The sequence below is a fragment of the Vigna umbellata genome, chromosome 11 (genome assembly GCF_029865625.1).
Source record: "Vigna umbellata cultivar VRB3 chromosome 11, Vumbellata_1.0, whole genome shotgun sequence".
Taxonomy (NCBI): domain Eukaryota; kingdom Viridiplantae; phylum Streptophyta; class Magnoliopsida; order Fabales; family Fabaceae; genus Vigna; species Vigna umbellata.
Window position 1 is genome coordinate 25,469,026 of NC_142175.1, and position 13,366 is coordinate 25,482,391.

Consider the following 13,366-nt stretch of genomic DNA (forward strand, 5'->3'; position numbering starts at 1 on the left):
GCAAAAGCCAAATGGTTTCGTAGAAGAACAAACTAGAACCATGAAAACAACATATATGGACGTGAAAAATGGAAGACCATAAAGAACAAAACATAAGCAAAACAAAAAAAAAGATAGGTAAAGGACTAACAAAGATAGCTCTTGTAGAAGCAAAACTCTTTATACCAAATGATAACAAAATAGCCCTAATACCAAATTATAGTGTTCTCCTCGAGCCAGGTTGAGCCAAAGCACGAAGATGAAGCTATGGAGGTGGAAGTGACATAGAAGTTATGGATATGGTTGTGAACCTCATGGTTTTGGTGAGTCTTTATGGTGGATGAAGGTGGTTGATGATGCTCTTAGGGAGGTTGGCCCAACTCTAGAGAATGGTGGCTAAAGGGACCTCATGAGATGCTCAAACCTTGACTTAGGACAAGATATGGTTGCTCAAATATTTTGGCAACATAAAATTTTAAATTCTCCAAGTGATTGTACAAAGGGGAAGACACCTATATTTATAGAGAAAGGTGTCTCCAAAGTAAACCAAAACCCTAAAAACACTCCACTCTTAAAGTGCTTGTGACAGTCCACTTTAGCAAAAGTTTCCCTACTTAGAAAATGAAACATGGTCATTACCTTTGTAAGATAACTCTTCACTAAGATCTTACTAAGATCTTTCCATGTGACTATCATGTCCTACGGTGGAACACCTCCATCAAGCTAGGTTTACAAACAATACACTACTTGGTCTTTAACACAAGACCTGAAAAGAAATCCTATACTACTTGACCCTTAATACAAGGTCTATAATCGCTTCATGATAGCCCTAGAGAAAGTGCTTTGTTTCACTTTGCATAGATGACTCTAGCTTTTCTTTAATGTGTTTGGGTCATGTCTAGGGTGTATTCCATCAATAGATGTGTGGTAAAGTGTATTGAAGGGGATTTTGTGAGTAAGAATATCTTGATTCTATTAGTATCTAACTCATATATATCTAGTTGGTGATAGTTGAATGAGGCTTCACATGATAAACGATATGATATGAAAGGGGATCATACTCAAGGAGCTAGTGAGGATAACTCTATCATGACTTGATGAAGAATGTTAGTTTTCTACATAGTTTCAACAAGAAGAAATTGCCAGTAAGTATGACAAGTGTAAAGTCTCGTGAGTTTACTCAATACACTAATATTCTAGAAATAGCGTCTAGAAGTATTTCTTTGTTTGAGTTATTTTTGGACTGAATTTACTTGAGATTTAGTTCAAATCCTTGTAGTCTGAAGTGAAATAGTTGAGTTTAACTAATTAAATTGTTTGAGCATTTAAAACTTGATTTTATAGAAAATGTTCATTAAACTAGTAATTATGTGATATCAATAGAAGAGAATGAGGAAAACTAAGTCAAGGGTTAAGTTATACTAATATTATTCTTGAAAATATATATTATTTATTTCATAATAAGTTTACTTTCTTAAATGCATTAGCTTATTCTTATTTTTCGTTGTTTATTTTTATCTTTATGCAATGATAGTATATAAATATATGACTACAAGTAGACATATATATTGTTAGCAACATAGGAGTTAAGGTTTATCATTAAAGGCTTAAAGTAGTAATTAATATTAGATAAAAATTTATCTCTTTTTCGAGAAATATATCTAATATAGTATGTTATTTTGAAAGATTTTATGATTATATCGATAAGTTGTTTTTGACTTGAATTTAGGTATTGAAATTATCACTAAACTTATTTATATAGGTATATTATATAGAAATACAATGACATATCATTGTACTTATTTATATAGAAATACAATGACCTACTATTCTTAGTTTTGGGTTGTTACATTGAGTTTTATATACTATTTTCTAAAACATATTAAACTTAACTCTTTTTAAGCAAAAGTTATTCTTTAAAGACACACAACTTTCAAATTTTATTGATAATCTTAAATTAAAAATTTGTAATTGTATATTTTTTTTTCATTAGTTACATTGCATTTTTATTTATGGCTTAATACCATTGTTGGTCCCTATTTTTGTCAATTTTGTTCGATGTGAGACTCATTTTTTTCAAATGTTCAATGTAGTCCCTTTTGTCATTATTTATGTTCAATTTGGTCTTTTTGGTTGACGACATTTAAATCGTTAACAAAACAATGTCAAAGTCAGCAATCAGTAAATTATGTAACCTATTTTATCTGACGTTGCTGCTTTTCGTCATCTTCATCCTGACCACTTCTTCATCTTCCATATTCAACCTCAGGAACAACAGTTCACCACTGTGAAAACATCATATTTCTTTAAATCTAAATAAAATTGCATTTATGATTTTAATTTTTCAAGGGGGAGGTGGCATTTTATCAGAGAACCCAAATAAGGGTTAAGACTTTGTTCTTTTAGAATCTGGGAACCCAGCCTTATTGTCACGCAAAAGAGGGTTTTCTTCTGTTTTTCTTTCTTTTGACTCAAGTTCGCGTGGAGGCAGGGGAACCATTCTTCTCTTCTCTACTTCAGGCTCGCTCATCAACCCAATCTATAGAGGGTTCTCCTTCGCGTAGAGGAATTTTCTTTCCCTTTCTTTTTTCTCGTTATGGACAACATCGTAAGGAGGGAGAACTCTCCTTTCCTCTTCTCCTTCGCGGTTCTGGTTGGGGTTTTGTGCAAGTAGGGCGCGAACATGTGAGTGACAGCGTCGCGCTGCGAGAAACCCTGTTGATGGTGTTATCGTGGAGGGGGAAGAGTTAACCTGGTGTTCGCGATGTGGCAGACTTCGTTCATCAACGCTCTTGCAGTCACTAGGGTGGTGCATCGCATAGGGAATTTTGGTTTTCTTTTTGGGGTTTTACTGATCTTGTTTACGAAATTGGAAATGGGGATTTAAGGTTTTCCGGTTGGGAGATTTTATGTTCTTAATCATTCAGTGTTTGCGATTGAGGTTTATGGCTACGTTTTGGGGTTGTCTCTGGATTGAGAGTTATGTTCTATATCTGATTGTTGGTTTTTTCTGGTTGAGCGAGTGGTGGCAAGGGAGGCGCAAATGGAGATGACTATGGATGTCACGATGGCCGTCAATTCAATAAAAACCCTAATATTAGAAAATCACTTGCAAATATAAAAATTCACATCCCTATGTGTTTTTAAATGGTCATGCCAGCCAATAATGGCCATGTCATTCACTGATTGGTCATTTGGACATTTAGCCGTTAATGATTTAAACGTCGTCAAACAAAAGGACCAAATTGAACATAAATTACGATATAAGGGACTACATTGAACATTTGAAAAAAATGAGTCTCACATCGAATAAAGTTGACGAAAATAGGGACCAAAAATGGTATTAAGCTTATATTTATTTATATAATGTAATATATAATTTAATTTATTATAATTTTTTATTATGAATTATTATATATAGAAATGCCAAATAAACTTGTTTTTACAAAACTTATTTGAAGTTGTTCCCATATTTGACAAGAAATTCTTACATTTATTAGGTATGGATATAAATATGAATAATATTTAATTTTTTCAATTGGATATGAGAATTGAGTATATACATATTTTTTCGTTCATGTTGTCATAATCGTCTAAATACTCATGTCCATCGCAATTAAATTACTAATTTATTATGTAACCTAAAAATAGTATATATATATATATATATGTATATATATATATATGTATATATATGTATATATGTATATATATGTATATATGTATATATATGTATATATATATATATGTATATATATATATGTATGTATATATATATATATATATGTATATATATATATATATATGTATATATATATATATATATATATATGTATCTATATATATATATGTATGTATTCGTATTTAATTTTCTTACTTTTTTTTCTTTTGTTAAACACTTTTTTCTTCTCTATGGTAATGATTTGCCTCTTATCACAATCTTTTATGTGGTTATGTTCAAATGGTTACTTATCAATTAATTACGGTGAATAAAATAATTTTTATTTCTCACGTACAAATGTTTCTAGTCCTTTTTAATATGTATAATTTTTTACATGAGAATGTTTGATTATCAATTTCAAGTGTTTAATCGTATAAACCTTTACTTTTACTAGGTAATTTAAAAAGGTTATCTTCTTTATTTTTTTTATCCTTAATTTTTGTTTCATTTGAAGACTTTTGTTTTGTTAAAACAATTTTCATTATCTTCCGATAGTTCAACAACTAATATGATATTTAAAAGATTTTCATATCTAAGTTATTTTCCATCTTATCATACTACATTTATTTCTCTTTATAAGATTTTATTCAATGGTGTATCAAATTGTTTTTAAGACACACACATGATTATTTTTATTTCTTTTTAATACTTTTTTAAGTGTAATTTTATCACTATACTTGTATAAAGATATTTTATTTACTATAATATAATAATGAGTGTATTTTTTTATTTAATAGGATGGAGATGAGATAAAAAATTTATACCCATTACTTAAGTATTGGTATGAAGATAAACTTTTTCTTTAAAGATATTAATGAAATAAAGAAATTCGTCTTCATTCCACCTTCTTATATTATTTTTAGAAATTAGTTTCATTATTACAACCACTAGTTTAAGTTAAATGTACTCACTCTTATATTATATTTTTGAAGTTTTTTTTACTCATATATTTTTAATTTGTAAATTGTATTATTTTTAGTTGAGATTAATCAATTATTATATTTTCAAAAGTTGTATAGGTTTAGTTTCAATTGAAATTTGATTTCATATATTAGATAAATTATAAATATACATAAATATGTTTTTTAAAATGATAATATTTATGATCCTATACATTGTGCATTTTTGTATAAAAAATATTATGTAGCGTTGCTAGATTAGTACATTATGCTTTTAGTGAGTAACTTATTACATTAAAATACAAAGAAGAATAATTAAGATATTACGAACACAGCTTTTTTTTTGTATAATATCTTTAAAATACATTTACTTGTTTAATTTAAAATTTAAAATTTTAGCAATTATTTTTTGTTATCTTTTCAAAGTAATTTCATTAATATTTTAAATGTTGAAAGTGGGCATAATTAATATATAGATTAACAAAGTACGTGTAACTATTATCTGTGAAATTTTAACCATTGAGCGCCATTCTTTGCACAAAAACTGACGCCTGAGCCCCACCTTGGTGTCCCTAGGCATCAAAGTTCTTGGCTTTTTGGCGCTTAAGCATTATTGGTTTCCGTTGAGTGCCACACCAGAAGTTTAACAACTTCAAGTTTTGATCTATATGCATTCCCAATACCTATTCAAATGATCTAACTTGTATCTTTGCCACTAAAATTGATTTAAAAACATATTTATCCTTAAAATTTGATACAAATTGGCTCATTTGATCAACCCAACTGTCCAAAAACACATACATCATATTTGACATACCATCAACTAGATTTTAGTGAATTAATTAGCTAAACAAGTCTTAAATGACCCAAAAATAGTCCTTAAGCATCGAGTTTACCCATCCAATCATTCCTTCAAAATTTCACCTATCAAAACCTTCTTTTTAGACCAAAATTAGCATACAACACTCCATTTTCACCACTTTCAATTCTATAATATTTTTGTACCTAATTAAACTTCAAAACAATTACATTAAAGGTTCAAGCAAGTTTGAATTCACAATAATACATAGCAATATTCATCAATAGACAACATTCAATCATTAATATATAATCACTCAACAATCATCTCAATTAATAAAATATTCAACCAAACATTTATCTACAACCTATCAAACATACATCCATACTCCTTAACACGAAATTAAAGAAAATATTAGTTTCCCTTACCTAGTTAGAAAGCTCAAACAACTCTAAAAAGTAAACTACTCATTCCTTAGCTTAGATAATTCTATATGTACCTAGACACCCTAGAATTTTGATCAAAGTAGACCATTAGGACCATTGATCAATAAGGAACACATAAGAACTCTAGGAATATGCATGTAACAGAGAATCTTCTCACATGCTTGAAAGAAACTCAGTTTGAGAAAAAGAGCATAAATTAACTTGCTATTTTTAGAAAATTGATTGGATGAAGTTGAAGATCTCACTGCTATGATCACCTAGGTACTTCCTGATCACCAAAGAGATTACTCAAGAGTTAGAAAGTTTAGAGAGAAGGAAGAGGAAGTCTAGAGAAAGAATTCTAAAGAGATCATATGTGTTTTAGATAATGCGACATTTTTATAAATTTATATTTATATTATTGAATTTTTAACATTAAAATAATTTACTCTCATTAATTTAAAATATTTATCAACTCTAATACTTTATTTTCTAGGTCTTTATAGAGTACAAATATCATACTATTTGTACGGTAAAATATTAAAATTTAATTTATATTTTATTATGTCAAATTTAATCAAAATTAAAATTTAATTTATATTTTATTAAATTTAGTTTAATTAAAATTAAATTTTAATTTAATTTATATTATATTTTTATATTTTAAATATTTGTAGAGTTTGTTTTAAAGATCTATAATTTTTTTAAATATCTATTCAGTATTTGTAGATTTTAAAAAACAAATAAGTATGAAAAAAACGGATAAGATTATATGATACAAATCAAATATTAGTGTTGTTAAAATATATTAGAACCAGTGGGCTAACCCAACCCACCACTGATTCGGGCTGGGTTAGGTTTGATAAAAACGTAACTTTTTTTATACAGACCAATTTTCAACCTGATTCACTTAGAACCCGACTCACTCAGGTTGGCACCAACCCACCTAATTTAATTATTTATTACTTTGTGTTCAATATTATTAGTTAACCCTTTTTCTTATTGTATTATAAATGGGATAAAGAAAAAAAAAGTTTCAGCAAAATATTATGGATTTATGGATAAGTGATACAAAAATAATCAATATTATAAACTTATTTGTTCAAAATATTATGAATTTATCTATTCAATACTCCAATCTTACCAATCTTATAAATGAATGACTCTAATCTTATAAATGAATAAATGACACAAAAATTGTCAATATTAGAAATTTATTTATTTGTTTTTTGTACTTACTTTTAGATTTCATTTAGATTGTATGATATTTTTTTTATTTTGAATTGTCATCACTTTAGAGTGAAATTTATTCAAATTTGAATTACAAAAAAATTGTAATTTCTTTTTTAGATTAAAAAAATCTTTTAATTAAATAAGTCAGTGAAAGTCAATCCATTTAATTCACCAACTCCGTGGTTGATCGAGTCAAGTTCAAATTTTTTTTGCTCGCTAATAAGTGAACCAAGTTAAATCGATTCATTAAATGATCAACTCGTAATGAATCGGACCAGATTATCCATTTTAACAACAATATCAGCAAATAATTGTTCAAAAAGAATACATGATTAACGATTGACAGCGACGCCAGTTATAAAAGAAAGCAACTGGATACGACAAAGTAAACAAATCTATACAATTATTTAAAAAAAAAAGGCAGAACAAAGTAGCAACTCTTAAATGTGGAGATGATGTAAATTTGGTATAATATGAATAGAACAGAACAGACAGATACTTAGCATAACAAGAACATTGATGAGCACCAAAATGAGAATATCTTAGCCAAAACAAATTCTATACCACTTTGAGGAAAGGAAGAAGCATCAAATCAAAATATAAAGTTGCATTAAATGGAAGCTACAATTTGAATTTCACTTTGGTGTATTTGTTCATGACCCTCTACAGTAAAATTTGGACCTATATTCCCTAAGACTTTTGTTTCAAGTAACCCCTTGTAGTCAAAACCAACTATTTTTAAGAAAAAAAAATGTGCATAATCCATGTATCATCTCTATGGACAGACATAAGAAGATGAATCTCAAAATCGGAAGCATGTGATTAGTAATCAACTTCTAAGCTTGTCCAAAATTTTCCCACTTCCACCACCAAATACACCATCTCTTTTAAATTGAACCCCCCAAAACCAATATTTAAGCTCCGATGTTTTACTTCTCAACCAATGATTTACCTTCTAAACAAGGAGAGAAAGATCATTAGATGCTGAATGCCTGCAAAGATGCACAAATTTGTAAAATTTTGCATCCTTGACAATGCTCCTAACTTGACAAACATTCTCCAGCTATTTTCCCTTTTTATGTGTCTTTTTGGGGGTTAATAAGCTGGAGCCTCGCGAACTCTGCATCTCATGTCCAGAATTCTGTATCAGAGGTCCAAAAACATTCCTTAATGGTCCAGCTTCGTCATCATTGTCATCACTATCAATGTCATCGGGAGTGTGCCTATTCTGGTATCCTCTGCGCTGCAATATAAAGACATTGAAGTAGTAGCTAACTAACTCTGCCCTGCTTTTATCAGGAAATGCCCTAAAAATATAGTCCCAGTAATATTTCTCAAGTGATGGAGGGTTTGACCGAACCACATCCTCAAACTTTTTCTCTTCTTCTTTCGTCCACATTAGCCTAACTTCTTCACCAACCCGATCAAAGTCCCAATCGTAAAATGCATTACCCAATTCCAGCTTAACTTTAGCTCTTTTCTCTGAAATGTGAAATCTTACACACTCAACAGAACCTTCTTCTGGGCAGCCACATGAACCTTGTCTCCCCTTTCCTATGGGGTCCCTTTCAATAAGTCTGGTATTTACTGTTTCCTGTGGCCATATTCGAGTCCCTAACCACTTAGAATCACTTTCAGAAGTCACACCAGTCCATTCTGGTATTTCGGCTTGATGATTTGTCCCCAAAGGAATGCGTACTGTTGCACATTTGTCAAGACCTGAATTTGCATCTGGAGAATCACGCAACTCAGATTGACCTTCAGTGTGAGAACCAGGTGTTCTGTTCTCAGTTGCCAAAGATGAATCGGAAGAGCTTCGCACAGATGCAGATTTGCCAAACAAAAGCTTCTTGTCACATTTCAACCTGTCTCTGAGATTGTAGTTTGTCCCAACTTGTTCTTCATACAAGCACGGATGCATCTTCTGATTCTACAAAATGAGATTAGGCTTGAGTATGATATAAAAACAATATTTGAAATTTGTCTACTCAAATATATAAAATGGCAGCACTAGGACAAAGATTCGAGAATCTACAGAACCAGCTAATAAAAAGAAAAAGAAATTTATTATCCAAAAGCATTCAACTAACCAAAAACTTGTCTACAGATGGTAATTATATACTTGACACTTATTATATAAACTAACTTCAATTGATCTCTGCTTTTATAGTTTTATTTTTAATATGCAATTTGGTGTATATCCTCTAATATGGAGACACAAATACACAAGTTACCCATGTCTAAGTAATCAAAGTAGCCCCCAACAACTTTATTAATCCACAAACACACTTAGTTTCAAGATTAATAGTACACAAATATATAGTTTTTCTTCCTTGTTTATTGAGCACAGTTTTCATATATATTATAGAAGAAAGAGCATTCTATGTCAATAGATTTGATTTCCATGCAAAAATGAAACAATAATCAGAGTATTTAAAATAAGGAGGATATGAAAATAGAATTTAATCACACCATAATTTACAGATAGATAAGTAAAGTCTATAGTGTACGTAAATTCAACTTCTAAAGTTGACTAATATTAAAAAATCTATTACTTACGCTGAACAAAATACTAATAGCACAATAATAATTTAATTTTGAACTTCATAATAAAGCAAAATATAGAATCACAGAAAGAAAAGTTTATTAGCACATTAGTAATAAAAAATATTAAATTATATAAACAACCAAATTATATATAAATTCATAAAAATACAAGCTATTGAAGTGAACTTTTAAAAAGTAGGTTACTTCATCAAATCATTCGAGCACAATAAAACATTGTCATGGGAGGAAACTTACATGTGATTTCAAACTCGTTGTCTCCCTACTAACTCAAGAGTTCATGCAATTTTATGCTAATTTGACAAATCTACCCAAAAAACTGTTTGATAGAATGTTGGCATATTCAGTTTATCTAGAATTGTAAAATCATCAGTTAACTTTAGTTTGATATCCACAGATGCATACACTGGCGCAAAACAAACAGACTAATAATATGAATATACAGTTTCAGAACAAAACAATGTCATGTAGTCCAACTTTATAGTTCAGGCTTCATCGGTCATCTGCATGGCTACCAAAATATATATTTCCCTAAAATAAATAGGGTAAGGAAGCTGACAATAAAAGTAGGGATCAAAAGGATAAGGAAGTTCAAAGTAACCAGTGCACACAAAGATTACACATTCATGAACAAATACACTCGAGGAAAGGAAAAATCAGGAGTGGTTGATTAGTTAAATAAGTTTCACACAAGAATGTAAGATAAACAGAATGAGAAATATGTACAATTATAGAAAAGCTTTTATCAGACATACTCATTTTGAGTTTATTAATGTTTAAGCATGTAATAGAAACAAGTTCATTTACAAAGCAATTTAAGGTTAGCTAAATTTATAATTTCAAATTACCTGCCAATTACGTTGTTCATTGCTTGCCTCAGAACCTCTTCTGTAAAACGTAGCTTCCCGAAACAACAGCACCTGTTTCCACACCTCCTGACTACTGTAAGACTTCCACTTTGACTTTTCAGGTATTGAACCAACTTCAGGATCACCGGGATCTTTTGCAACACCAGTAATCCAGCTCAGCATATCCATTGCAGACTCTCGCATTCTCTTACGACTAGGACTATCACAATCATCACTAGATGAATCCCACACAGACCCCTCTCTCTTCCTCTTGTGACCAGAACTATCATCATCACTATTACCACCAGATGCATCCAACACCAAGCCCTTATCATCACTGTCGTCACACTGCTTGCCTCCACTCACCACTCCAGTCCCACTTTTGTTAGCCCCATCCGATATATCCACAGCCTGCTCTTCAGGCATTTTCCCTCCATCAAACCCTTCCTCCCCTCCCATTAAATCATTTCCCTTATCCGAGTTTCCAAGAACCGCCTCATCCATGTCATTGTCCGGCATCTCCGAATCATCACATTGTCTATGTTCACCTCCTTCATCACCGTTACTTTTCACCCCATTAGCACCGGATAACTCCCTCCCATCCAAGTTGTGATCATCTTCATCAAGACCACCCTCGACATCCTCCCCAACCAAAACCACCCTCTCATCCGCACAACCGGAAAGCAACCCTTCCACCTCAGCCTGCAACTCCATTAACCGCCTCCCAAACTTATCCCTATCATCCACCACACCAAATTCGGGAGACACCTTACTCTCAGCAACTTTCTTCATCCATGAATCCAAAGCACTCAAGTACCTACTGTAAACCAACTCAACAGAGGACCCAACACTCACTCCCATCCCAGACTCCTCCCCAACCGAATCCCACAACTTCCCTTTGCAAACGGCATCGTATCCACCCTTCCCTCTTACCACCAAAAACAACCTATACAAATCCACGTCCTGCCCATCAGACAGCATTGGAGGATAATGCAAAACGCAATTAAACGCACAGATCTCACTAAAGAACTCTGCAAACAACCTCTCGAAACGGCACAAAGAATCGTCTTTCGAGCCTCCAAATATTTCACCACTATCTTCTTCGCGAACACCGTCGTATAACTGCAACCGCCCTGCCATGGACATCGAATTCAAACCCTAGAAACATATAATCCCACTCCCAATAACCCATTATTTTTGAAATTTTAAAAACAGGCATTTTTTTTAGATTTTCTTTTTTTTTCGAGAAATCGACGAAAACAGTTTCAAGGGTTGTGAAATTGGCACCGATTGAGAATCCGGGTCGGGGTCAAAAGTAGATTTTGGCGGGAAAATGGAAAAGGGTGAGGATCTGATACTGTCTAGGGCTTGTTTGGTCTACCACCTTTGTGTGGGAGGAGGAAATGTTTTCATTGTCCCGCGCTTTCTTTCTCTCTCTACAGTGATGTTAATTGCAGAGAGAGAAAGTGGGTGTGAGAGAGAAATGGGGTTCGGGGCTAAAATTCAAGTTTTCAACAGACGCAGACCCTCTTCTTCAATATCTGAATTTTCATTGGAAGTAAAAAAGAAAAAAGAGAGAGACGTACCAGTTATTAGAGACAGGGTTTCGATGGACCCTATGATGAGTCTTTGTGTTGTGACTTCCTTGACCTTTGCCTAAACTATGTGGCTATTCATTTTCCATTTTCCCCCTTTTCTATTTCATTTTGTTTTGGGAGAATTTACAACTTCCATTTTCCTAAATCTGAAAAAAAATAGGGATTTAATAGGGTTTTCTGATGAGGGGGAAGTTGCTTGAATCCACAGCATCATCCTCTTGTTATATAGTGCCTTTGGGGGAACCACTAACCTTGGTTAGTATTTAACTACATCATGGTTGGGTTTGGATTATTATAATTATTATTATCATTATTATAATAATAATTATTATTATTGGTGGACTTGAATTATTTCTTTAACTAGGTCAAGAAAAATATTTAATTATGTAAAAGAGGCTTTAATATGAAGAGGCATGAGATAGGTTGTTGTCATCAACACATGGTGCCCTTGTCAATGGTTCTCATAGATTTCAAGATTTATCATCTTTCTTACCCTTTCTTCCTAAGAACATACCAAATTCATTTCACACATTCAATGTAATCTTTTTTTTTTTTTTACTTTATATTATAATTCTAAATTTTGGGGATTTCATTTCCTATCATTCTTTTTAATATTAAAATCTATCTATTTTTATTCATATATAAATTTGAATCTATCACTATAGTTAAAATCAAATCCAATGCTTTCCTTTTGATGCTTGTTGGATTTTTTGAATAAGGTGATTATGATTCACCAAAAACTTATCATACACACCAATACATCTAAACCCAAGTTGCATAAATTAAAAATTGTATGCTCTCACCCAAAATTTAAAATTACCTATTGAGAATTGTGTGTGGTTATAGTTAATAATTTTTAAACATTTGGTTTAAAATTGAAATTCATTTTAAATGGTATTTCTAATGATTTTTAAAATATTAGTTTTATTTTTTTGATAGTGCTGAAGATGAAAAAAGAAAAGAGATATTCAAGTAGCTTTAAATTATTAACTACTTAAATTAAGTGGAAAAAGATTTGTCTATTATTACTCTTATTACTATTATTTATTATTATTATTATTATTATTATCAATATTATTTATTCTTTAATTTTAATTTCATTGCTTACTATATTTTAAAATTATTATATATATATATATATATACATATATATATATATATATATATATATGTTATATGAATTTTTATTTATGTATAATTTTTATATTAATTTAATATTAGCTTAAATATTTTTTGTCTTAAAATTATTATTAAAAATTGTATTATATCTCTAATTTTCTTTAATAAACAAACATAATT

The 13,366-nt window shown here is 30.8% G+C and overlaps 1 protein-coding gene across 2 annotated transcripts; it reads right to left on the reverse strand.

The window, feature by feature from the left end:
• Positions 1 to 7,639: 7,639 nt before the first annotated feature.
• Positions 7,640 to 12,248, reverse strand: LOC124843759 (AT-rich interactive domain-containing protein 1-like). 2 transcript variants are annotated; one of them, XM_047320573.2, is made up of 3 exons: positions 12,056 to 12,248; positions 10,470 to 11,602; positions 7,640 to 8,986 (listed from the first exon to the last, which is right to left on the reverse strand). In XM_047320573.2, the coding sequence occupies exons 2-3, from the start codon at positions 11,448 to 11,450 to the stop codon at positions 8,120 to 8,122; spliced, it is 1,848 nt and encodes a 615-aa protein (XP_047176529.1). In that variant the 5' UTR covers positions 11,451 to 11,602; positions 12,056 to 12,248; the 3' UTR covers positions 7,640 to 8,119. The 2 variants fall into 2 exon arrangements, with proteins under 2 accessions (XP_047176529.1, XP_047176528.1); XM_047320572.2 differs by lacking the exon at positions 12,056 to 12,248 and having other exon boundaries at positions 10,470 to 12,036.
• Between the last annotated feature and the right edge of the window lie 1,118 nt (positions 12,249 to 13,366).

Bases quoted from the DNA above. Each gene is read 5' to 3' on its own strand.
- LOC124843759 (XM_047320572.2), bottom strand. From the start codon at position 11,615: ATGTCCATGGCAGGGCGGTTGCAGTTATACGACGGTGTTCGCGAAGAA. The intron at 8,987-10,469 runs GTAATTTGAAAT...CTCATTTTGTAG, and splicing joins ATGAACAACGTAATTGGCAG to AATCAGAAGATGCATCCGTG.